A 27336-nucleotide genomic window follows, 5' to 3' on the forward strand; every position below is an offset into this window, starting at 1 on the left:
AGATACCTATTCTGCCCATTCATCTAGAGCAGGAATCCTCAAATCCAGGCCTTGAGGGTCGTTGTCCTGCAGGTTTTACACGTGTCTCTGCTTCAACACACTTTAGTCAAATAACAATGAAATGCAGTTTTTTCAGTCGAGCCATTGAGAGCTGCCATCCTTCTAGATATATTCCTTCTTCAACGCTCCTGAATCAGATGAACTGAGTGTTATCAGGCCTCTGTGGAGTGGACTGCTGATGAGGGACTTCAGCCAGCTGATTCTGGTGTGATGGGAAAGATGTTTTCAAGGACTGTAACAATTCTGTTACAGTGGCAGAATTGTGCCACTGTATCCCTGTAAGTTATTGCAGAACCTCAAGTGTTAAAGGAAGATTCGGCCCAGAGCATTTAGAGTTCATAAAATAAACATCAGATAAAATACTGTAGCAATAATTAGAATCGCAGCATAAAGCCAAACATGCTACAATTAAATGAACCAAAATGTCCCCAAAGCATCGGGGCCTGCGGGGGATTCCAGGTAGATTCCAGGTAGATTCCAGAGATGCGCAGCCGGCACAAGGTAATATGGGGCCTTAGACAGAACCCCTGACCCCCACTCACGAAACCCTTCTTAATACGTACCTCAGCATCACTAACATGTTTAAATATAGATAAGGTGAAGTCTGTGAGAAGGAGACCAGGTTTATTGGCCGAGTTTAAAATCAGTCACTGATTATTGGTTGTTTGCTGTAATGTATATGTGAACAAACCTTAACACAAAGATTACACCATATTGTAGCCATGGTAACACAACAATCAAACTATCAAGATGATTCTTTAAACTTTTACAAAGTAAACATCCTAATTAAATCCTAAATGTACAATTTTTTTTCTCAGCTGAATGCATTACAAAAAATTTAATAACATTGTCATTCTCTATAAATGATGCTACAGGTTTAGATCTATGGTCTGTGTTATAATTAGACCATTTCTAGGGCCCCTGAATGTCTGGAGGCCCCTGAATGGCCCCTACCAGTTTTATTTTGGAATTTTTGTTAAACTTCATTTCAAAGGGCCAAACTAATCCCATGTGTAATAGTCATTGGGTTAAAATAGTTATATAATGCGCAAAACACACTCCATATACCAGCAGCTACTGGTTTTCTTTGCCTTGATATCCCAGTCTTACAATTCTAGATCTAGAGGTTTAACATCAAACAATTATATAGAGTTAACCCCTTTGAGCTTTTTTGATATATAAATCAGTCTGCAGCCAAGTTGTTCTAGAGGTTAAATAGATATGATTAGGGCTTAATTAGTAAAATGGCAGCAAATTTGCTTATTTCATAACTTCATAACCAGAGACCTTCTCTCCTATGGTCTGTTTAACAGCTGCAGTCTCAGATCAACTCAGACCTCCAGGACTGTCAGCAGCAAAAACAGCAACATTATGCCTGTTGGGGGAAATAAACCACATTTGCTTTGCATTGTCCCCACATGATATAGTAGGATCCAATTAAATTCTTGATTAATATGGGTTATTGCTATGTTGTTGCACTGTGTTTTAAGATCTTGTTCCATGTGCCCTTTTTTAACGTTGTCCCTAGATGGCGCAATTGTGATGAAATCCTATGCCAATCTTCTCAGGTTTCGATTTCAAGCGTCAAGGTAAGCGCCTCAACAAATTCAGAAAAAAACAAATCAATATTAAAGCAAACAAACCTCTTTAAAAAATGAAAGCTGGCGCACCTTCTGACACACAAATGAACAGTTTAAAATAGGAAGAATCATAATAATAATAATAATAATTTAAAATTTTGCCGACGGAAAAAGCGGGCATCGCCACTCCCCTTTATGCGCGCCTGGTCTGTGCGCGCGCATGTGAGCCCAGCAGGGTACAGTTTCACTGACAGTCGGTCATTACGTGATTATGATCCACCGATCTCCCATCGATCTGATCAGACTCAACCCTTTCAGCGTCTGACCGATGCCTGTTCCTTGCACGGTGGATTCTCCATCGACGCGAGGGGAGACGGCGGCATCCTCACTGCCTTCCCCACTTTCCTGAAAAGGTGAAGCAGCCTTTATAATCTCACCGTTTGCCGCTATGAGACGACTAACGGGAAAGTCGAAGGAGGAAACTTTGATCGAGCTGCAGAGCGCCTCGGATTCTCAGATCAAAGGTGATTACACGCATTTAAGCTCATTGTTATTAACAACATATTCGAGTTTGAGTTTTCATTCTTCTCAAAACGGGAATACTTGTGAATGAGACTGGCATGCGTCCACCTCTTGAGGTGAAGCAGCACGCTGCAGCAGTGATCCTTAACCCACTGAGCTGGTAACCCCTTCCTGAAATAAGGCCACTATCGTGAATGTATCCCCGTGAGAATACCACATCCAGGTCAAAATGCAACCACAGTTCAACAAGTATATTTTCATTTAGCGGATTTTTTCGCAATGAGGGCGGTGGTCGTGTTAAAACATGTACATTTTAAATGTTGCCAACTCCTTTACACGTCAGAAATTAGTTAGACAGTGATGGATAGAGGACAATAGCAGAGCTGTCCATTATTATTGTGTGTTGAAGATGTTTGGCAAAAACTGGTCACTACATGACGCCATCAATAGTCACCAATGGGCCTGCTTGATCACAGGGCTTTTTTCTTAAGATGCAGAAAAGGGCAATAATTAGAAATGAGAAAAGTCAGTGGACAAATGTTTGTTTTCTTCTTATCTGTGTTCTGTGTAATTGCCTCCTCTGAGATAGTCTGGCTTCACTGACTCTGAGTTGAGCTACAGTTTGGTTTTACATAGCTGGTTCATTACAAAACACTTTGTCATGGAGTGCTTGCATGGAATTATCTTTGTGTAATTACACGATTTCTGAGTATTACTCAAAGTAATAATAATAAAAAAACACACAGACAAAAAGAAGTTACCACTAGTGTAAAATGCAGAGATTAAGCAGAAACTGATTACATGTAATCTGTGTCTTTGGTCAGAGAGAGATGAGGTGACTGATTTCTGTTTGTCATCAACAATGGGGAAGTCATTACGTTTGAAATAGTTAACTGTACATGCATCTGCAGAAAAGCGTGAATAGAAGTGTGAATAGAAGTGGCATTGAAGAAAAAAGAATTGCACTCAAAGGCCTGTTATTCTATAAAATTCTTTATAATGTAAAACCTACAAATACAGATCTCTGACACTGCGGAGTAGATTGATAAACAGCATCAAAAATTGAAACACTTAATATGCCAATGGTGATTTTTATCTTATGTTATAAAATCTCATGAGTCTCATTCATCCCAGGTGAGCTTAAAGTCTTCATATGAAAAAGTCTTATACTTAATGCTGGTTGATTAAACTCCATCAAGGGTAAGTAGTATGTAGTAAGGCTACTACTTACAATATTAGCTAAAAGTAGTACTGAGATTTCTGATCTGAATAAAAAATTATTTTTAATTTGTAGCCACGCACCGTAATGGACCGTGTGGGTCTGTTCTCATAATTTTACATACCCTGTCTACTTTTCTGATTTCTGATTTTCCAGACATTATGAATAATAAGAATTTGTTCACTTAGTGTTAGTGACTGGGTGAAACCATTCAATATTAAACAGTTTTTTTGTTTTCTATTTCTAAACAATAATGGCAACAGAAACAACCCAAATGTTTGCATAGTGTGGATTGACCTCTTTTTCTGATTGTTATGACAATTTTTGTAGAGGGTAAACTTTTACATTCTTCTAGGCAAAAAATCTTCAGTTCGTTTCATGTTATATGAATACTGTTTTGCATAAAGTGCAGGACTTAGAGCTCCTCAGACTGGTGCAACAAGTGGCGCTTCATGTCGCTGGCATACTAACGGCTTCTCTCTGCATGGATACATGAACTACTGTATCCATGCAGTTCATGTTTTCCTGTATTTTTTCAGACACTAAGTTTTACCAGGATGTGCAAAATTTATGATCAGAACTGTATTCATGTCAAAAATGCAAAGATTTTTGCACAAACTGTAATTTTATTGAGTTCTTTACAGCTAACTTCAGCAAAGCGTAATCTTTACCACCATTTGGCCACGCTGTTTTTTTATTAATAAAAATTCAAACCCTTAGTTCCTATTGTGGTATTTTTTTTCCTATTCTGAGATAATTAAAAAAAATTATTTTATAGAAAATTAAATTACAGCTTAATGAACAGGAAATAAAATCTTCTGTTAAAAGCAAACAATTTGTCCACTAATTTATTTATTTCTTTGGTTCCTTGCCATACTGGACAATGATTACAGAGCCAAAATAATCAGGTTAATGCCACCGTGCATTTGCTTCAAAATTTCTGTAATTATCTACGTAAATGAGCTCTGCATGAAAGATCATCATGGAAAAGGAAAAACAAACACTCCTGTAGAATCACTCAGAGTTCACCAGGCATAATGAACTCTACACCCAATATTTTGTGCTTTAATTTCCAACCACCTAATGGCGTAATTGCTAGTATAGACAGGCTTTTAATTATACTTGGGTGAGTTGTGAGTTAATAAACTCTTCTTGGTCTGCGGAGGCTTTGCTCATGCTCTTATCAAGAACATGTCAAAGGGAAAACAGAGAGCAGAGAAAAGCCTGTGTCTTTGTTTGGTGTTTGAGGTGCTACCTTGTTCGCAGCTGTCCAAACAGTGATTAGGCAGCCTTTGCTACATACTTGTAACATATTGTGCTGACTAGTATGCACTTAATTAACATGGGCATTATTTTTTCTAAACCTTAAATAGGTGAGTGCACTTTTTAACTTGATGTTGCCCAGATTTCCATTTCAATAAACCTAAAGAGTGTTAGTTTTATTACAGCAGCCAGGAAGCAAAAATACATTAAGTAGCTCTTCTCTTACTGATAATTATAAAGATTTATTTATTTTAAGATTTGCATTCATTGGCAGCGATCTCAATTTGCTGTATATCACACAGCCAGTGAAGTCATCTTGTTGTCAGAGGTGAAGCAGAGCAAAAGGTGTTGCTATGGAAACAGGCTTTGTAATTGCGTTATCCGGTCAGAGAGATCCACGAAACAAGATGAGACAGCAAAAGATTTCCCTGAAAGGCTTGGATTCCAGACTTAAGTAGTAGAAAAATGCAGTAATTCAAACATCAATTAAATGTTTTCCGGTTTCTAATTTTTTAAATACAGAAAATATTGTCTGCATGAAAAGCATCTATATGTGTAAAGAATAGTTACTCAATACTTGTATATAGTTCTTTTTGCATAAGTTGCTGCTCATCTTATGCAGCTCACCTGCTTGTAGCTCCTCTGTGTTTTAGGGTCAGCTGTATCATTCTCCTTTTGAGAATAGGATTCTCCAGGGGGTTTATGCCAGGCAGGTTTACTAAATTTAGTTCCTTGGACAGTAGTCCACACCTTGTGACTCTTCCATAAACTTTTGAATGGACTTTACATTATTTGTGCCCATTTGTCTATTTCACTTTTTCTTCCACTCAACTTTCTATGAACATGCTTAAATACAATCCTCTGCAAACAAATCATTTTGTTCCTTTTGTTGGTTAACATGTCGTCTAAAAGATGTCAGTGACAGTCTGTTTTTCAACTGTCAAGTAAGCAAAGCCCCACATGATATTTTTTAGGGCACAGCATGATCATAACACAGTATTTGTGATAAAATATGTATGTTTTTAGTTATAATTTTCTAAGAACCTAAATTTTGGGTTTTTGTTACCAGTAAATTATAATAATTTAGATTAACATGAGCACCTGAAATATTTTATCTTGCATAGTGAATCAGTGATTCAATATGCGAATGGCATACGAGAGATTTACTGAGATTTTCTTTTTAAATTGAATCACTGCATAAATTAACCTTTCAATAACATCCAGATTCATTTAGATGCAATTGTAGAATCCAATTAGATTATCTTAGTTCAACTGTAGATCAGAACTTATACGCACATGTCCCTTTCTACCTTTACTTATTTACTTTGCATTCATTTTCATAGAACAGGAATGAAATCAATCATGTGAAAGACCAATAAATAATTATTGTTATTTAGATATCAATTACTTTGAAAGCAAAGTAAGCAAACACATTTTTGGTGCATAGCAGCTCTTTAAAAATGCTTCAGGATTCAGTTGCAGGTTAAAAGACACAAAGGTTGTTCTTATTTTTGCATCTAATTTCAATCATGTTATTTAAGTGTTCTGTGTCAAAGCATGTTTTTATTCTAATCCTTTATCTTCAGAGTCTTCCCCCTTACCTGACTCATGTTTTGGATCTAGTATTATGTTTTATATAAGTTACACTGTGATATTTGAAGGTGACGTATAATCCTAACCAATCTTGACCTCCTATGCTTCAGAAAAAATGTTATTTTTTTCTTTGGGAGAACAATATCCTAATGATAAGAGAGGAAGCTAGTATTTATAGGTGGGCTAACAGGAAAACACAAACAGTAAGACTGTTTCTTTTCTTTTTTCTTGTTTTTTTTTTTTTTGCTAATTTATCAAAGTTTTATCTGGTCCTAATGATCACAATCTGTTTTGTTTACTATTTCACTGTCAATAAATGTGAATTTACAATGTGAAGGTCCATTTCAAAACATATTTCAAACCTCAAAATATGGAGCGTTATTTATAAAAAGCTATTTCTTGGCTTGAGCAGTTTATCGAATTTTCCTTTAGAACTTTGCAAGCTGCAGGCTTAGCAGGAAATGTGGTGAGTGAGATAGAGATGATGTCTTGTCAGAGAAGACGTAGGGCTGGGTTTAATTTCAGGATGTTGTGGCTTCTCTCTGACACAGGGCACTGCATGTCTCCTACACTATCAGGACTTACTGCTTGCCATAAATGTTTACATATAAATGCTGCTGTTTGAATATAAACACTAATGACTTTGTTGTCATTTTGGTTTTCTAATTTGTGACAGTGTTCAGAGATTTCAGCACTTGCACGAATCAGTTGTGAGATCATTTTATGTTTTGTTCCTTGTTCTTAAAAAATGCTGAACATAAAAATACATGAAAATAATTTGCTCATTAATATTTCATTTTCTGCACTTCATACTCTTTTGAGGCGACTTGGCATTTTATCAGACATTTGCTAAGAGTGAAGTTACAAAATAGGACATTTCTCCACTTGAGAAATGTCTCATGTTGTCATAATCTGTTGCTGTGTTTAGTTACACCTCATATTTTTGGAGCGCAAAGAAACACAACTCTTGAAAGCCAGAAAAACAAATGATGTGTTGGTTTGAGTGAAATAATCTTGCAGGCACCTACACAGCCTGCCTGAGTCATAGTGAAAATCTGTTGTCTTGATACCCACTCAGATGTACACACCATGCTCTGCAGCAAATGAAAGTGTGTATTTGATAATCTTTTGAACTACTATAGTGCTTTTACTCGCCATGTAGTAGTTTGCCAAAGTGGAGCTGCACTACTTGTGAACGTTTGTCTCGTGCACCTTTAAACAAAAAGGCTACATTTTCCAGTTTAATTCTAGTCTCTAACCATTTTCTATCTGTTCTTTGAAGATGGCCCTGCTGTTCTGACTGCATTCAGGATAAACTTACACTCAGGTACGGGCAGATCTGAGGCTTCATGTTATGCCTTGCTGTCTGTTCTCTTGTCATCATATAATGTCGTTTCTCTTGTCATACGCTGCTCTCACATCTTTGGACTTTGGTCGACCTTATTTCTGTTCTCCGATGCACAAGTGCGTTGCCGTTTTCAGGTCATGGAGATACAAATGTCTGCATGTTTGTCTGTCTGCTTTTGTTCAACTTTCATCATTCAGCTTCTGGTTGTATCCTGCTTCTGGCTGCACAAACAACCAGAAGAGGGGATGTGTTCATGGCTATAGCACCGGTCCTGCAGTGGTGCATGCAATAATTTTCTGCAGTAAGAAGATCGCAAGTGTGTCCTAATGAGGGTAACATGATTGAACTGTCTTCCATTTTATATATACATTCAAATTCGGGTGGTGGGAGTCTGATGTCTAGCTCCACAGTGGAGAGTGTCACCTGGTGTTCAGAGCGCTGCAGGGATAGAAAAAAGATAACCACACCATGCTTTCACAATCACAACCAAGGATAATGTAGAATTTTCATTTAACTGGAAAAGCTTGTTCTTAGGATATTGGAGGAAGCTCAAGCGCACAGCACAGACGCTTTATTTTAGTACACAGTCATAGGAAACACTTTTTATGTGTGAATCCCAAGGAGTGCTATCATTCTTCTCCTTTTAATAATGTTGTCTATTTTAAGAACAAAGGCTTCATTCTGTAGCAAACTTTAAGGTTATTCATCAGCCTTAAAGACCTGCAGCATCCTAAGATTAGATGATTAACAAAGTGATTTTTAATCAATCAACGTTAACATTTCTAAACTGATCAAGGTGATAATCAAGTACATGTATCCTAAATTGCACAATAATGCACCATAGGAGTACATGACTTGTTTAAATGCAGTTCTTGCTCCTGCATCTTGCTGTGCATTTATATACAGATGGGTGTTTCCAGTGCGAAACAGATGACAGTGAATGTGTTATTTTCTCGTGTGTTTGGGTAAGTGTGTGGCTGACATATTTGTTGTTTTTTTTCTTTTTTACATCTTTTTGTAACAAAAATAGTAAAACGAGGAAGACAACCCACACAGAGAGATGCTGGCTGTCTTTCAGAATATTCATTTCAGTGACTCAGGAGGTGCTACACTGAGAAAGGACTGCAGTTCTGACATTATGCATGCTGAAATGTAAAATTAAACGACTGAGCACTGCATGGGTTCACAGATGCTGCAAAGCACTGAACTTTGTTCTGAGAGGGACGATGGAATTACTTGTGTGAACTACTGCCAACGCATTAAATGCAGCAAATCAGCTCATTCTTGTTGTAATTTATGCCTTGGCACAAGTGACTTCCTCCTCTGAAAATGTCTTCCACTCAACTCTGTTCATTCAAAGTATTACTAATACTAATAATACTCTCCCAGGTACTTTGGTGATTAAAATGACTCATGTCACAAAATGCACCTAACTTTAAATAGAAGATCAATAGTATTTTTACTATAACAGAATTCAAATGAACTGGAGGATGTTATCAGCAAGAGAGGAACAGGTGATAGATAGCAGAGGCAAATGAGAGAATCTTCTAAATAATTAAATGAAAGAACATAAAACAGACAAGAGAAGTAACACAAACAAAGCTGAACACAAACTACAAAATAGAAATATCAAAAAGAGAAATCCATAGACTTTTCTTGACTTTAACGATTGAATGAAATAATGTAATCATTGAGATCTGAGAGATGCTCTCAGATCTCTAAAGGCTTAGTGGCAAACTCGAACTGCACTAGATGAATGTCAGTTTGTTTATGTCAGTATTGAAGGGATATATTATACTGCAGATCTTATTATCACTCTTACGTGGTTCAATTTACATATAAACCTGAAACATATTGATCTGAAAAGGCAGGGATCGTGCAAAGATGTTTGCTTCCATTTAAGAAAGATAGAGTTACAGTGTCCTTGTTTATCTTGATGATGTGGTTTTGCTCAATGGTTTGCTATTGCAGTTTTTAACATACAGTTGAGGTTTAATTAATATTGTTAATTGACTTTTTAAATTCATTTATTGTTTTTGTCCATAACTTTAACATTTCGGGACACATTGGGAGCTTTGTTTCTGTGCACATCCTCTGACCACCACTAGCATGCAAGGCAGGTAAAGTGTCATGCCCAAGGACTAAACAAGCCAGACAGATAGACCAGGGGATTGAACCGGCAACCCACCAGTTACAGAACAATCTCCAACCACCAGAGCCTCTGTCACCCTACCACTTTGTGGTTGAGTTGCTCTCTTTACCAATTCCTGCCAGGTTATTATAATATCTCTTAGCAAGGACATTAGCAAGTAGCAAGGACATTTTATTACTACTAATTGAACAGATGATGGTACCCTATCATTGTACTGAGCTGTAATTTATTGAGCTCCAAGGAGTCTCCCATTCTTTCACAGATGTTTGTTGACAGAATATAAATCCCTCTGGGTCTAATTTAACACTCATATGGCCATGGAAGTGAATTCAGTGATTTGGAGGAATGATCCAACGCATTTTTCATTGGAGAAAAAAGGCAACTTCTTGCCATAGGACTTTGTCGTAAAATTCTTGAACTGGAGCTTTGTTTCAGATAAACTCTTTTAAAGTTCTGTTCATCATCATCATCGCCTCTCATGTGAAACTTTGTCTTTAATTCGGTTGCTTATATTCTCAACCAGTTGGACCTGTTATTTCGTCTGTATAACTTGGCATGTTCTAGTCTTCATCCAATGCTTGGGTTTCTAGCGATGGTACCGTTATATAATGATGATATGGTAACTTTCTTCTTCCTACTTGAACAAAGGTTGGATGCACATGTTTCTGTTGATAAAATTTGGGTATTTAGAAAAAAGGAATATCTGAGTGTTTCTTTCACAAGTTCTCATAAAGGTAAACATGCAGTATGAACTGATTCTCTCAGCTATGTGCCAGTTTGTGCCTTGACTAGACAGTAAGCAGAGTGGCTGCCCATTTTAATACAGTGTTATTTCTGTTAATATATATTATTTAGAGAGCAAAATACCCCAATATATTACAGCAAAACATTGGATAAATTAAAAGGTACTTTTAAATAATATTTGTTATAATTTTGACAACTAATTTAATCTCACAGAAAGCTAAGTGTCACTCAGATGAAGGGACTATTGACAAATATTTTAGAGTCTGATGTTGCATGGATTCAAAGGGGATCTTCTGTAAATAGATAAATGGCTCATTAAGATGACCTAGTAAAAAGTGGGTTAGAAAATGAAGTACAGGATAGTTAAGTTTAAAACTTAACTTTTCAAGAAAAGCATGAGAAGGATAACTAACTTTGAAAATATACTTGGTGTAGTTGTCTAACGTTTCCAGTTATTTGTATGTCTGTAGATTTAATACACATTCTCCTGGCCTTTTGCTCCTGTTTGCTCAAGCTGGCCTCTGATAGCTGCCAGTGTGGTTGGAGTGAGGCCAAAATACTGAGACAAAAAAGGAACAAGGAAAATTGCTGCTTGGAAATAAGTAAAATTGAGGCAAAGAGCCAATCACTCTTCCTACGAGTTTCATGAAGTGATGTAGGCTTTTTGAATCTTCAGAGAGACTCTTAACTCATACCCATTCCTTTCTAGTGAGTCTCAAGGCCTTAAGTTGAACTTCCATGACCGTTTTTGTCTCATTGGCTCAGGCTACTGCTTGTCAGATGAAAGTTGGCAGCCTGCGCAGCTGTCTCGGAGCAGCAGGAGCCTTTAGACCTACGTGTTTTTCCAGACTTTGTTTCGTTCAAGGGGAGGTCAGTCTCGTGGTGCGGCAGCAGCAGCAACTTCAGCCTCCAGCTCCTCCCACTCTCCAGTGTCTTCATGCAGCCTCCCCCACAGGAAGCATTGCTTTTCCCACCATTCGGGAATAAAAGGAGAGCGGGCAGAGCAGTGCTTCATGAGCACATTTCCAGTGCCAGAGTCGGCCACGCAGGGAGAGGGAGGAATGCAGTGTGTCAGTGTACAAAATATGTGTGTGTGTGTGTGCTATGGTCTTTGTGCTACTCATTGCTCTTGACGCTGAGTGCTTGCTAAAATAGTAAAGTTCTGTTGAAAACGGATGAATTGTTATTGGTTTGTTGTTAAATTTCGGTTGTCTGAGCTGGATCAGGATTATTAGACTGGCTTTGTGTGAACATTATTCTTCTGCAGCACATCCCATATCCTAAAAGGACATAATTCAACCGTACACTGGCTTAGTTTAATTACTATGGTTTTAGGCTGAGGGGAGAAGATTACCATTTTGGGAATCGTCGTTCTCTTTCATTGTGTGTAGCTGTAGGAAAACTGGATGCTTGTTTATAAAGTCAATTCTTGGATTTCATCATATTGCTTCCTGGGTAATTTTTTAAACAATGCAAAGACTTCCCCACATAGTTTCCATTTGACCAAGTATTGTTCCAGCCGACAGGATGTTAATATCACATCTGATAATGAAACACAACAAGACGATATGCAAACAGCATCTGTGCAAACAAGTGAAATCTAAAATTAGCTTAAACTCCACAGCCATTAAACAATAGAAGAGACGCCTGGTAGCTGGTGGAGATCAATTACACAGTATCATCTACAAGCCCCCGAGCAAAGACTTTTAGAAAGTCTGAAAATAAACAAATCTTTTAGAGCAGTAACATGTTCTCACATTTATTCTTGTTGATAATCAAAGTTTTAATGGAAAAATTTAGTCAGCTGTGATAAAACCCAAATTAGGAAGTTGTTTTTTAGAAAATTGAGTATTACAATTAAAACCCCCAACAATTGCTGTAAAACAGATGAAAATGATGCCTATTTCATTTATACTATACTTTTTAAAGTTGATTAATGTCTCAGGAGTTTGAATTATTATCTATGACATCCCATTTCTTTATTGTGTAAATATATTGTGAAATAAAGCCCCATTTTTCTTGAACACTCTTCAAAATGAGAAATGGGACAAGAAAACAGGCCACTCAACTTAAGTAACTATGTGCTGATCTTTCCAAGTTAGGATATTGCGAGACATTTAGAATACACACCCTCTCACTATGAATGTCATAATTTGTTAATATTTATTTAAGAAAAAAAATCTAAGATCAAAGACTTATTTACTTACCTTATATGCATGTTTGGAGGCTGGTTTCTTGGGCTGTCAGATTTCTGGGTCCTGGGTTTTGGGGGCACAGCTGCTCTGTGGGGGCCTACTTTGATGCTAGTTGCAGTTTTGTTTCAATAAAATCAATCATGCAAATAGGATACCATCTTCAGATATCCTTTTTGTAAATCTAGTCTGCCCTGGCACATGTAAGCACCCGTCTTATCTAGATGGTATGCCTGAAATGCCAAGACATGACACATAAAGTGAAATAAAATCAAAAGTTTAATTTTAACAAATTAGGCTAACATGTATCAGAGTGACAAGTCTTTTCTTTCAAATTATAGATAAATGTTCACTTAAGTCAGTTAAAGATGTAAATAGCCATTTTCAAAGACAAACAATTCAAACACTGAACTTTACTGCAAACCTCCACACTAATTGAACGTACGTTGTCCAGATTAGTATTATTTGTTTGCTTTTGTTTTGCAGATGACAGCAGTGGTAATGGGGTCAATGCATTATGTGAAGGAGGCCCACTTCCTGGACATTCAGAAGTAAGTTCTGATCCATTTGAAGGCCCGGTTGGAGTGACAAGAAAGCCATTTTCAGTGAATTAGAAGTAGCTGGACAGTTCAGTTTGAATAAAGACAGCTTCTTCACACAGTAGCTCCACTGTTCTGTCGACACCTATAAACAATTTGTATCTAGGTAGCTTATAGCTAATTAAAAGATTTAATTAGCTATAAGCAGGAAAAGCTAATTTCCTGCTTAGAAATTAGTCCAGGATGGTCCAGGAAACTGGACCATTCTTTCTTTTTAATACAACAGCAACTTCCTGATTCTGTGCTGGTTACTTAACAACCTGAAAGCAATAATAACATGTGAAACTCTTTCCACTCTTATTATCTTGCTAACAAAATGCTAACACTTTTATGCTATATCATACGTTTTGCCATTCAGTGAATTCACATCTTTTTCAGTGTTTGAAATTCCACTATTAGTCTATCTAAATTTAGACTTTAATGCTCTGCAAATTTAATATTTGAGAATGGATTTAAAATATTCCCTTCTCTTGTGTCAGTTGACAGAGTTTTCTGCATATCTGTGGAATTTCCTCTCTGCTGATGACTCTGTTTGACTTTTGACTGACGTTGAGTCACAGTTTTAATTGCTGAGTCACAAGACTTTGTGACTCTCAAAGAGCTCCTTTCATGACTACATTAGTGAGAGAGGAATAAACTTCAGCTGCTCAAATTGGAGATCCGTACTCGTTGCTTTGGTTTTCAAGGATATGTGAGGACATCCAACCGACTGAGGGAGCTTTCTTAATTAATAAAGCTAATAACTGTGTATGCCAGCTCAGACGTTAGAATTAAGTACTTATTGTTGGATATTTAGTGCTAATGTTATAATAGTTACTAATAATAGCAGCACCCTGGTTATAAGGAAGTCCGTTAGTGGTTGTCAGGATGTGATAAACAAGCAGGGTGGAGTTCAGCTAACGGCTCCATAAGCTGCTTTTGGGCGTAAAGTACAAGAAATCTATTATTAACTTGTCACGGTCAACAGGATTCATTTCTTAAAAAGTGGTGCTAATTTTACAGTCCTTCACTCAAAATAATTTATTTGAAGGTTGTTTTTTTTTTATAGAAATCAATCTACGAGTCTTTTACTTTTTTAATTTGCAGTGAACTCTGCACTACGGACTCTTCTATCAATAAGAAATGTGTTCACTATAAACTGCTAAACTATAATAAAAGTGGTTTAGTGACTTTTAGTAATAGTGCTGACTTATGAAATTCAAGTCATTTAAGTTCAAAGTAAAACTCATACAAAGTTAAAATCTTCCTCCTTTGCAAGTATTTTTTAGTTACTAAAAAGGAGTTTCAGTTTAAATCAGCAATACATTAGGCATTCAATCATCTGAAAGTTTAAAGTTTAAAATTTTACTATGTAAGTGGATTTAGCTGCATTAAATGTGTTTTTCGCTCCACCAAGTTATTTTTGTGTAATGACAGGCTAGAATTGGACAGCTTCCTGTTTGATGTGGCACTTTGAGTTCAATCCCAGCATGGAAACATAAAATAATATATTACCTTCTATTGGTCTCTTACACATACTGTATTCAATAGGTTAAATCCTCTAGTGCAAACAGATTATTTTTTGTCAGATTATTCATGTCAGTATATTTTGTGTTCCATCATTGTTTCTCTTTCAGACAGAGAGGCTTCAACCAAACAGAGACACAGTGTTCTTCAGGGACGGCGTCCGCAGAATAGACTTTGTTTTGTCTTATGTAGATGATAAAGATGAGAGGAAGCAGGTAAGTTTGAAAATGTTGTTTCAATAACTTGACAACTCAGCAAATATTCTGTGCTGCCACTGACTAACCGCAACACAGCCAACATTATTACACAATCAAATGCCAGAGGAGACGTCTGGATGCTCAAAAGAGGAAGTAAGATTCTGGATTTTTTCTGAAGACATGTGATAGATATGATAAATTGTTGTTTTAAATTATATATATATATAAAACAACTATAATAGGTCAAGTATTATTCTCCTTTTAAGGGAGGAAACATATTACAGCTAATCATAATAAAAGTCTGATTGTTTCATAGGCTTATTGTTGAAAGACAATAGCAGAAATTCAAAAATCTCTTGTTTCTTTATTGAAGCCACAGTGCTGACAATATCTATACTAGTAAACTTGTATCTAATCCTAAACTTAGACAAAAAATTATGATTCAGGAACAGTAACAACAAAAAGATCCACTGTGACTTAAACCATTGTGTCTGTGTTACTTATAGCTTGTTTTTGGTGCCCCCAAGTGGCCAAAATAGCTGAGGTGTGAAACAGAGAAAAAAGGTTAATGAAATGCACGATTACATAAGGCTGTATGAAGACTGGTTACAAGTTTTAAGATTCATTTTTTAGTTTGTTGTTACTACAATGTATTGAGGCTTTTGCCACATTTTATTTCAAAGGAGACAAATCTTATCACCTTTAAGTAGTTCTTTCAAAAATTACGTTTGATCTTGGCTGCTTTTTCATTTAAATTTTCGGTTCAGACTCTGATTAATTAGAGGAAACTTATTTCTTTGAGAACAAGTAGAAACTCAAGAAATCTTTTAATAATGAAAAAGCTCCTAAACCAAACAGATTAATCAGTGGTCTGGACACAAATAACGGTTTCTCTTGAAATCCATTTTGCATGCACAACAGGTTTGGCAGACATCTGTAAATTTTCTGAATGTCTGTCACTCTGTCATGACCTCACTGCCCTGACTATACTACAGATTATACTACATTTACATTTTGACAAGCAAGTAGGCGTACTTGCAGTGGATGCTGATGTAAACCTTATTTTAATTTCTCTTATTTGGTGGAGTATGTTAGAAATTAGTGAGCTGTTGTGTTTACTTTCAGGAAAGGAGAAAGGAATTTGAGGCCAACCTTCTGAAAGAAGGTCTGGAGCTGGAGACAGAAGACAAATCGGTAAGGAGTCTCAACTGTTAAGTGCCAGCGCCATCTAGTGTATATTTTTTGTGGTGCATAAAAATAAACTGAAACCATCTTAAAGGGATTATTCAGTGTCCGGCACATGTTGCTGGTGATGTGTTTCTCTTCTCTGTTGTTAAACCGATTTCTCTGTTAGGAGTCGAAAGACCACAAGACATACTTTTTAAAGATTCACGCGCCGTGGGAAGTGCTTGCCACTTACGCGGACGTCCTGAACATCAAAGTTCCCTTCAAAGAGAGTGGCATGCAGCCTGGTCAGGACGTCCATCTGGACTGGCTGTCCTGCCCTTTCCGCCTGCCCGACCACATCATGCACCCTCAGATAGACTACTTCACCTACCCATTTGACAAGAATAAGGTGGACTTCTTCCTCATCAATGACAAAGAAACTTTCTTCCCTCCATCCACAAGAAACAGAATTGTAAGTATAAGACATTCATGTTGGTCTGATTTGATTGAGGTTTTACCCTGAATAATTTGTGAAGATGTTTTGTGTATTTAAAAACTGTATTAAAATTTCTAATCTTTCATAAAATATCTTCCTTGCCATGAGGTGTTTTATATCCTGGCCCGTGTTCCGTACTACAGAGAAGGTCATAAGGACAGAGAGAAGACGGGCGTCAAGCGATTACTCAACAACGGGACATATACAGCAGCCTTCCCCCTTCACGATGTAAGGCTGATTATTTCCAACAGAAGGATTGCGTAGATGCTGGGAATTTGTTTGCTCAGTTTCTTTGCTCCATCTTTTTATCCAGTTTTGTTCTTGCTGCCGCTTCTTCAGAACTGCTGAGATTTTTTAACTTTTTATTTATTTAAACAGATTTAATACTCCTGGATCTGAGTCTTTAGAATACATTTAAATACATTTAAAATTGAATACAATTAAAGTTGTGTCCATTTGTAAATTAAAATGATGAGAAACGTATAAGAAGAAGGTTATTTTAAAGATGTGCATACTTATGCAACCAGGTTTTTGCACACCCCTGCCCCACTCTGTGTAACGGTTGTTGAGCTAGGATACATGGCAACAAAACCAAGAAAACAAACCATTTCAATCAAGAAAACCTTGGGTTTATGAATGCAACAATTGCGTCCTTAGTTTAATGGAAGATGTTCATGACTGTGTTAACGTCCCTCTGGTTTTCAGTGTCGGTACTGGAAAAGGGCAAGAAATGCAGAGTGTGAGAGCGAACGCTTCAACTTGTACAAGCATTGGGCGAAGTTTCTCTGCTTTTACAAAGAGCAGCCTCTGAACCTGATCAAGTAATCAACTTTCACACCAGATTTTACATATGCCCACTTGTTGTGTATTTATATACTTTTTTATTTCTTTGTATGTTTGTTTCTTACAGGAAGTATTATGGAGAAAAGATTGGGATCTATTTTGCTTGGCTGGGCTTCTACACTGAGATGCTGTTCTTTGCAGCGGTCATGGGTGTTATATGTTTCACCTATGGAGCGCTCAGCTATGGCAACAACAAATCAAGGTTAATACTTCTTTGGCACAGAAAACAGAATCAAGTTTATATTTGTTGGGCTGTTTTGCCTCAGCTAGTTATAGATACATTTGCCCACTTTTTACAGAAATGTCACCACTTATTCCCTTCCTTCAAATGGTTAAGTTTATACAATATAAATAAATACTATGACATTTTGCTCTAAAAAAAGGCAAATGCTTTTTCTTCTTGCGTTTAGTGAAGAAATCTGTGATGCAAAGATCGGCGGCAGCATATTGATGTGTCCTCTCTGCGACAAAAAGTGTCCTTTCTGGAAGCTCAACTCCACCTGTTTCTCGTCCTGGGTAAATATTATTGACAGAAACAATAAAGTTTGCAATACTGTGTTAAATACAAATGACATCAAAATGCAGTTGGGGAATTTTCAGTTGAATTTAAGCTGCCAACATGGTTTTATGTTGCAACATTGTCCTCATGAAATAATGTCTTATCAAATATATTAATTTAAAACGGGTTTAGACTGAGCACAGTCAATAACACCATCTTGATCGAATCACCAGCGACCTGCTGAGTAGACAGCATGTCTCAGCATTTGTGCCGAAAATCCTCTGCTTCTCTCTGGATCATTTTTTTTCTATTCTTTCTCCCAGCAATCCCATCTGTTTGACAACGAGGGAACCATATTCTTTGCCATATTTATGGGGATTTGGGGTGAGTGTCCATAGATCCAACAAACTCCCCCCCATTGTTTTACAGTTTGAACCTTTTCACACTAAAAGATTTAACCTTTTAACCAAACTGCTCCAGAAAAACCTGCCAGCACAATTATGTTATTCTCCAGGATTAGGGCAGCACCTCATGTCAATTAAAATCCAACACAAACAACATTCTGCAGAATGAAAAAACAACTTATTTCAGAAAAAAAATTATGCAGACTACATTATAATGTATCAATAAATTGTTTTTTTTTAAAAAAAGTATTAATTTTGATGTATTTTTCTATAAACCTTTTCGGCAGTAACTCTGTTCCTGGAGTTTTGGAAGCGGCGTCAGGCCCGACTCGAGTACGAATGGGATCTGGTGGATTTTGAGGAAGAGCAGCAGCAGCTTCAAATCCGCCCAGAGTTCGAGATCAAATGCACAAACAGGAGACAAAACAAGATCACACAAGTGGGTGATGCCATAATTTCAACAACAAATAAAAACCTATGTTTTGCTAATATGCATATAACAGTGTAAAAGCGATCAATATTTTTTAAAACCGTATGTCTGAACAAAGCCTAAAAAGTTCTAAAACAAAATTTGGTACATATTAGGTTTTAATGTAAAAAATGATTGACGTAAAATTGGTTTTAGACATTTATTAGAGACATAGATGTGATTTGGACCTACAGGACTCTGATTAGAAGTTTAGACAAAAACATCCAATTTAAAAATGTGCAAGGCTTGGAAAAAAGGTTGGTAATAATGGAAAAATGCCAAAAAGCAAAAACTCAAAATCAGAGATAGCTTCACTAAACTCATTTCAGCAGTTTTTTCAGTTGTAATATTCCAATAATGACATCAATATACTCTATTTTTTTATTTGTGGGGTAAATTGTGAGGTGGTGGTACATGTAAGGTATGAGACAAATATTTCTGTTTGTGTAGCTATTCAACCTCACCTACAAAAGTCTTATCGTTAGGTTTTTTTTTATTTGTATTTATTTTTTATTTGAAATCTTTCATAATTAAATCAGACATCTGCTAATTTTAGCTAGGAAGCCCTTAAACATCGTTTGGATGCACTTCCTCCTAATAGCACTCAACAAGTAGTAAATTAGAACTCATCTTTCAGGAAATGGAGCCATATCTTCCTGTCACAAGCAGGTGTGCACGTTTCTGCTTCTCTGGAGCCACCGTCATATTCTGGGTAACTGGAAAAAATTTTTAAAAAATCCACATCTTTGTCTGTTGCCACATTCTGGTAGCTCTTCCACATGTGAATGTCTCTCTCTGCAGATTTCTATGATCGTAGCCTGTATCATTGGGGTGATAGCCTACAGGCTGGCTGTATATGCTGCCTTTGCAAGCATCATTAAAGATCCAATGAGAAAGATCCAGTTGGTGGGGAGATTCATCACTCCGCAGCTCGCGACATCCGTCACTGCTTCCTGCATTAATTTTGTCATCATCATGATCCTGAACTTCTTTTACGAAAAAGTGGCCATCTGGATCACTGATATGGGTAAAGAGATTAAACTGATTTAAGGCAGAGTCCGACATGCCAGACTTTTTTTTTTTTTTTTGCTGAAAGTGTTGTTTGCTTTGCTGCAGAAATCCCCAAAACTCACCTGGAATATGAGAACCGGCTGACGATAAAGATGTTTCTGTTCCAGTTTGTCAACTACTACTCGTCCTGCTTCTATGTGGCCTTCTTCAAAGGGAAGTTTGTGGGCTATCCCGGCAAGTACTCCTACATGTTTGGGAATTTAACCAAACTGAGGAACGAAGAGGTGATTTATCTCATTCATTGCGGATCATCTTTTCACATGCCCTTTCACGTCTGGTGGGGAACACGGAGGGTTTCATGTAGAATAAAGATTCTCCTTGTCCTAGTGTGATCCTGGTGGCTGTCTGATTGAGCTGACCACACAGCTGGTGATCGTCATGGCTGGGAAACAGGTGTGGGGAAACATTCAGGAGGCTCTGCTCCCGTGAGTCCATCAGTTTTTCACAAACAAAATAAATATTTTTAAAAATTACCAAACATGGTTACATGGTGAAATTTTTGAATGAATGAAAAAAGGTTTCTTTTTTTAAAGATTTTTTTTTTTTTACACTAAACACAAGTCAGCATTTCTACAATCTCTACACTGAGAAAATCACTTTCGAAGGAAATAAACAAGTTACATTTTCTTCTAGCATGGTCAACATATTCTGCTTCCAACATATTTTGAGGCTAAGAATAGGTTAAAATATACACAAATTTAGCTTTCCATGTATATAAGAATAAAATTGCCACCTGAGTTTGTAATAAATTTTTTGATTTTGACTTTGTGGCTTGTTGACAGGTTGATGCGCAACTGGTGGAGCAGCAGAAAGGGACGACACAACCCGGAGAACCATTCCAGCCGCTGGGAGCAGGACTACGTTCTGCTGAACTTTAGCCAGATTGGCCTGTTCTACGAGTACCTCGAGATGGGTGAGAGACAAATAGATAAAGACGAAATACAGCATATACAAGTGATACCACTTGAAATAACTGCGTTTTCTAATTGTTTTACTGCACCATTTCTTTCTCTTCTCATGGCCTCTCTTCATGTCTTTTCAGTGATCCAATTTGGCTTCATCACATTGTTTGTGGCCTCCTTCCCTTTGGCCCCCCTCCTCGCCCTGATTAATAACATCCTTGAAATCAGAGTGGATGCCTGGAAGTTCACCACCCAGTTCAGGCGACCAGTGGCATCCAAGGCCCGAAACATCGGAGCGTGGCAGGAGATCCTCAATTCAGTGGCGATTTTATCTGTTGTCACCAATGTACGTTTATGTTTCTACATTTTCTTGAATTGCTTTTCACAATTTTAAGCACCATCTATTAAGAATATTTCCTGTTCACTTTTTTTCCCCAGGCTTTTATCATGGCCTTTACCTCAGACATGATCCCCCGTATGGTATACCTGTATGCCTACAGTAAAGATGCCAGCATGAGCGGCTATATCAACAACAGCCTGTCTGTGTACAACATTTCACAGATACATCCAGACAACATGCCTGAGGACAATTGGCATAACTCCACTACCACATGCAGGTACATTTTTAAGAGTGCCAAAACTGAGACTTTGTTTATTTAATCCCTCTTTGTGTGAATCCTGTGAATTCAGATATTTTTCTATATCACGGAGGTTTTCAGTGTTTCATTATGTGGAGAAGAGAACATAATGTTGAGGGATTTCTGGAAATCTTTGATTTTAAAATCTGTTTTCAGTTCACTAGCTGCTTTGTGATTTACTTATCATGTCATGAAGAGATGAATGGGGTTTTTTGTTGCACAATTTAATCTCCAATACAAGGTATGGAAGAAATTGTGAGCGTTAGCCCAAACTACTGCAGGGGATAATTTTTACTTTCAGAGATTGTGTTAGTCTGGACAATTAATCATAGTGTGGTTCATGGATTTCATCTGTGCCACTGCTGCTCTCTACAAGGACTTTTTATTTCATTCTTTTATAATTGGTAGTCAGAGAGCAGTACATTGCAAATGTACTTTTACCTACTAAATGTACTTTTTCACCTAACAACCACAAACTTCCAACATTTTACTGGCATTTTATTTGGAAGACCAGCATACAGACGCCCATTCTTGTGAAGTAGAAGGAAAATTATTCATGGTTTTCAGATTTCTTTAATAATAAAAACTGTGTTACTGCGGCATGTGTTTGTATTCAAATACTCTATTGCAACAAGTAGGCTTCAGTAGTCACAATTAGTGACGAAAGTTTTCTTGTATGTCATTTGAACATCATGCTTTAGGGATGTTGCTCAGCAGACATGAAGATAAGGTCACTGTCTTCTTCTTGGAAGACAGTGACCTTAAGGTTGTAGCCAGAGCTACAAGGATTTTAGGCTTTTATATTCTTTGTTGTAAAAAAAGTTTGAAATCATGTGTAAAAAGAATCTTTAAATGTTTGCAAGCAGTCTTCTGGCTCATAGATTTTAAATTTTTTTTTAAGGTTTAACAATATTTCTGTGATGCCTTTGTGTTTTTTTGTAATTTGTAGATATCGAGACTACCGTTACCCTCCAGGCCATGAGAGGCAGTACACCCACACTATGCAGTTCTGGCACATCTTGGCAGCCAAAATGGCCTTCATTATTATCATGGAAGTAAGACAACACAGTTCTGTTCCAAACGTAACCACTCAAAACCAATATGTGATCAATATGTAAATCTCTGCCACCTGTTTTTTTTTTCTACAGCATGTGGTCTTTGTGGTGAAGTTCTTTGTCGCCTGGCTGATACCGGATGTCCCGTCAGATGTGAAGGCGCGAATTAAACGGGAACGTTACCTGATCCAGGAGTTCCTCCACAAGTACGAAGTGGATAGACTGAAGCTCCAGTTGAGCGCCAGCTTCATCACAGAACCTCGGTCGGAAACATCCCTGACACTGGACAAACATGAAGTGGTTTCTGAGTGTTCATAACCTGCCTGCAACACTTCAGATGCTCCAAGCCAAGAAAAAACTTATTTGTCAGTTTTCTTGCAAGGGCTTCCATCTTCAAAGTTAAAAATTGTGCTTTTCTTTTTAACATAAATGGGCCTTAGCACCTTTTAGGTTGTGCTCGTATGTTGAGATCCACTAAGGGAGACATTCCAAAAAGAAAAAACCTGGAATTAGTTTTTATTATGATTACTGTATTTTCCGGACTATGAGTTGCACCATATTCCATAGTTTGGCTGGTCCTGTGTCTTACAGTCAGGAGCGAATTAGAAATGTTTTTTTCCCCTCTTCATGATGCATTTTTTTGATGGATGCATTAAATATTAAATCATACTGCTGGACATGACCCAAGGATTAAACATTCCCTTCTGCAGCCTGGGGAAAGATAATCATGGCCTGAAAAGAAGCCGGCTAGAGTTGTGTTCTAGATAGCATCTAGATAGAAATGTCTCTCTGTCAGTGTTACCTTTCAAAACTACTGTAACAACTATGGAGGCTTGTGAACAGTGTCTAGAAACATCCTGGCAACTACCAGCATGGAGACGCTCTGCTAGTTGCCAAAGAGATGAATAAAAATGATTTTCCAGCAGGGGCTTCTTGGTCTTACCACTTCAATGAAGCCAACCGCCTATCACCCCGGATTTACTGCATACGTCTGCTCTCCGCCCCTCTGTGCACTTCACTGGCTACGCTGACTCATTCCTGACCCCCTGATTTAAAGCGCGGGCATCAGTGTGTCAGAAACTGCCAGCAAACTTCCAAGCCAAAGTTGACCGTTTCTGTGAGCTTGTTGAAAAGCAACTCAACACATATGCACTTATTTGGACATATCATATGGACAAGGTCCCCCTCATGTTTAACAATTTCTAAATAAATGCGACATATACTTCAATGCGTCTTACATATGTTTTTATCCTCTTCATGTGCCATTGTTTTGAATAATGCGAGTTATATTCCAGAGCTACGTATAGTCCGGAAAATACGGTAAAAACGATTTTTTTTATGCCATAGAACATTTTGGAAGAAGTAAAAGAATCAGAAGTCAGATAAAGCAAACCTTATATCTGCAGCTGCTTCCTTTCTCTAAAAAATCCTCTTAAACTTTCCAAGTTTGCGAGATAATAACACCTACATGCTGTGATGAAGCTTAATGTGATCTTTGACATACAAATTAAAGTGTAGATACTTTTTAAAATGAGATTATAGTTTTCCAAATTTTATTTTTTGCAATGTAACATGAAGGACTTATTTAGACTTATTTTATTTATTAGACAAAGGTATGTTTTTGTTAAAGGTAATGTGATTGGAATATTACATAGTGAAACTATGAATGTAGAAAACACAAATATTTGATTATTTAAGAGTGGAAACAAAGTAAAACGTTTTTTTTACTCTATGTTTCCTTTCGAACTAGTAGCTACATAATGTTCACCTGCTCTGATTTATACTAGCAATGTTGAAGTTGTACAATATTGGTTTGTTATGATGTTATGGAGTATTATGTTTAGAGAAAACCGCCTAAAAACATAGCTTTGAAAAACCAAGTACCTCCTATTCACAGCAGCGATTCTAACAATCAGAAGTAGATTTTATTCTCACAGTTCAGCAGCTGCAGACTTGTAATCATACCTTTCACATTTGTTATCAGTTTGTTACAGGACCTCTTACACATAAACAAAACATTTTTGCAGATTTAATTTTGTTTTTAATGAATGAATTTTGATTCTTTAATTAGTTTCTCAGTGTGTGTAAAAATGTACATACAGTAAATTTCCCATTTTAACTGTATGTCTGTGGAAAGGAACAGTTACATATTAACTTTAAAGAGTTTAATTTCTTATCTGTTATATATAAAATATTCAAATTTTGTGTAAGATAGCTCTAAATTCACCTTGTGTTTTCTGTGTAAATTGTTTCAAGTCACACTATCAAGCTTTTTCTGAAGTAAAAGTACAAAGACAAATAGTTTTGCAATTTATTTTATTGATTTGCTTTTGCCCTGCAGCCTGAACGGTTACTAAGTGAAATTCTTTTATCGTTCCCATCAGATTAGTTGGTGTTGTAATAGCCTTCATAGTTCTATTAATTGCCTTTAAGCAGTGTCTTTAAACTATATTTCTTAAAAAAAAAAAAAAACAACCTCTTCTTTTTACGTGTCAGGGACCAGCCAAGATTAAACTGCTGTGCGTATTGAAGCCAGCAGATTTTAATGCAGTTTACATTTCTCTAAGATGGGTTTATGTTCCTGTATGTATTCAGATTTTTTTAAAAATATAAATCTTACTTGTGGGCCTTTATTTTTTATCAGAAGATTATCCTTGGCATATTTAGAAATAAGCCTAGTTTTTTTTTAATCTCAGGATTAAATCCAGTCTAGTGTTTGTTATGCGGAACTAAAGTGTGTGGACTTGATCATGCATGTTGCATGGTGATTTCCCCATCAAATGCCTTAAACATATAAGTTGTTTTCATATGTTTTTAATGAAACATTTCTTAAATGCATTCTGTCTCATGTTGTTTGTTGCAGTTGTTTCCTATTTACTAGGCTTTTCTTGCACTTCTCAGTGTAATGTGTTTCTGTTTTAGTTCGCTGTAACTTATTAAACAGGGATATAATCTCTTCAAGAGGTCATTATGTGTTTTCTGTGTGCTCATTTGCTGCAAACCAGCAAAAGTTGGTTTGGATTTCAAAAAGCAAAAAATGTCGGATAAACTTTTAAACATAATTCCTTTTTTTCTATCAGTAGACAACACAACAAGAACAAGTTTATAAAATTGTTCAGAATCTCAGTTTATCTCAGTTTATCATAAATGACATTTTGCACCACTGGGTGCGTGGAGGTTGAGGACAATTGCATTTTCAGCAGAATTCTTTAGGCACAAACAACAAATCGAAACTATGAACCTCAAAACCCAGCATCAATTGGATTGTATGTTTGATTGGATTAATTGTTTTTCTAAAGTTCCTTGAGATGGCATGCAATGTACATTGACAGAGATTCTAAGTCAAAATGAATAGACTCATTAAAAAAAACAAAAAAAAACTTTTTTGTTATTGCTGCCGGTTACATTTATTTTAGATTTGTTTTTTCAAGGTTTTATCCCCTCTAGTGACCTTAATTTTAAAGTGGCCAGACAGGAAAGTAGGTTGTGAGAGAGAAGGAGAAGAGATGCAGGATCATCAGGCCAGGACTCAAACCCATGACAGCCGTGCTAAGGACTAAGGTCTCTGTACACAGGTCACACACTCTACCTCTGTACCACCGCAGGACCTATTGGATCTAATTTTGTGTGATTGTTTAAGGTCTGGTTAATTTGTGGCGTATAACTGTACAAAAATTTACCGTTATGATAGAATTATTTCAAGTGCTCTGGATATTCTTTGAGCAAAATAATTTTTTAATATAAATTGCAGTTGCTATTATTGGAAATGTTTTGATTACCTCATGTTTTAAAATCGGACAAAAGCCCTCCATCTCTTTACAGTTAAAAGCCAATTTTCCATCAGATAATCTCGGTGCAGGAATTGACTGGAATATGTAATTTTGGGCATTTTTTGTGTGAACTGAATTTAGAAATCATAATATATCCTACAGCTGTTCATTTTTGATTGATGAACATATTTCTAAAGGGTAATGGCAGACATTAAAGGCACACCTGTTGTCGTTGCACCACTGAAACACAGTGCCTTGATCAACAACAAATCACTTTATTTGTGACCGTTCTATAACTGTACAAAATATCCCAACATATTTTTGAACTGGGGGAGGTGTTAACATAACTAACAACGTTTCCTTGTCGTCCTTTTCATTTCCAGGAGCAAGGAAATGTTTCTTTCTTGAATTAAAGTTTGCGTCCAGTTTCTCTGCAACAAATGTGTAATTGAAACTGACAATGCTACAAAATGGTAAAGACTGACATCAGAGTTAGCTGTCACACACAATGATTTGACAAAGATTTCAGATAGTCAGAGAAATTGTAATTTAAAAAAAAAATCCTGATAATTTTTCCCAGAGGGGCTAAATAGAACAAACTACCGTCAGATTATTGACAAGAAACGCACCTATAAGAGTCATGATAGGTGAGAGAAAACAAAGTATTTCAATAGTAATCTGACAATAATTTAAAAAAATATGACAGTCAGAAAAACAGGTACTCAAAGCTTCTCCTTTCAGCCACCAGGTGGCAACCAATAACCACAAATGAAAAGAAAAGCGAGCTTTGATTTATTTGCTGTAATTACTAATTATCAGGATTTCTTTCCTAAAACTACATTTATTTATTTATTTATTTTATTTTTTTATTATTTATTTATGTATAACTGCACAACGTTTATATGCCAGTATTATTGTTATATTTTGTTTTATTGGTAATTATAATGTTTGAATGTCCAAGGAGACAGGAGGATGAGGATGCTTCCAAAATGAAGTTCATTTTCCCTGCTGAAGATGTGATTGTCAGGGACAATGAGAACAGCAGAA

General features: G+C 36.7%; 1 protein-coding gene across 2 annotated transcripts; it reads left to right on the forward strand.

Moving 5' to 3' along the window:
• Nucleotides 1–1859: 1859 nt before the first annotated feature.
• Nucleotides 1860–25487, forward strand: ano5b (anoctamin 5b). Of its 2 annotated transcripts, XM_028014113.1 has the most exons (21): nucleotides 1860–2164; nucleotides 7520–7564; nucleotides 13160–13224; nucleotides 14889–14993; nucleotides 16101–16169; nucleotides 16330–16614; nucleotides 16747–16866; nucleotides 17344–17459; nucleotides 17549–17683; nucleotides 17892–17997; nucleotides 18304–18364; nucleotides 18672–18823; nucleotides 19491–19565; nucleotides 19655–19880; nucleotides 19970–20148; nucleotides 20252–20349; nucleotides 20707–20837; nucleotides 20967–21172; nucleotides 21265–21443; nucleotides 22414–22519; nucleotides 22613–25487. In XM_028014113.1, the coding sequence occupies exons 1-21, from the start codon at nucleotides 2089–2091 to the stop codon at nucleotides 22835–22837; spliced, it is 2760 nt and encodes a 919-aa protein (XP_027869914.1). In that variant the 5' UTR covers nucleotides 1860–2088; the 3' UTR covers nucleotides 22838–25487. The 2 variants fall into 2 exon arrangements, with proteins under 2 accessions (XP_027869914.1, XP_027869915.1); XM_028014114.1 differs by lacking the exon at nucleotides 7520–7564.
• Nucleotides 25488–27336: the final 1849 nt, after the last annotated feature.

Source organism: Xiphophorus couchianus, chromosome 4 (assembly GCF_001444195.1).
Source record: "Xiphophorus couchianus chromosome 4, X_couchianus-1.0, whole genome shotgun sequence".
NCBI lineage: Eukaryota > Metazoa > Chordata > Actinopteri > Cyprinodontiformes > Poeciliidae > Xiphophorus > Xiphophorus couchianus.

What these genes read in the sequence shown, in the direction of transcription:
- ano5b (XM_028014113.1), top strand. Translation starts at nt 2,089, where the DNA reads ATGAGACGACTAACGGGAAAGTCGAAGGAGGAAACTTTGATCGAGCTG. An exon ending in TGGAGACAGAAGACAAATCG is followed by an intron (nt 16,170 to 16,329) that starts GTAAGGAGTCTC and finishes TTTCTCTGTTAG; the next exon opens with GAGTCGAAAGACCACAAGAC. An exon ending in GACAAAACAAGATCACACAA is followed by an intron (nt 18,824 to 19,490) that starts GTGGGTGATGCC and finishes CTCATCTTTCAG; the next exon opens with GAAATGGAGCCATATCTTCC.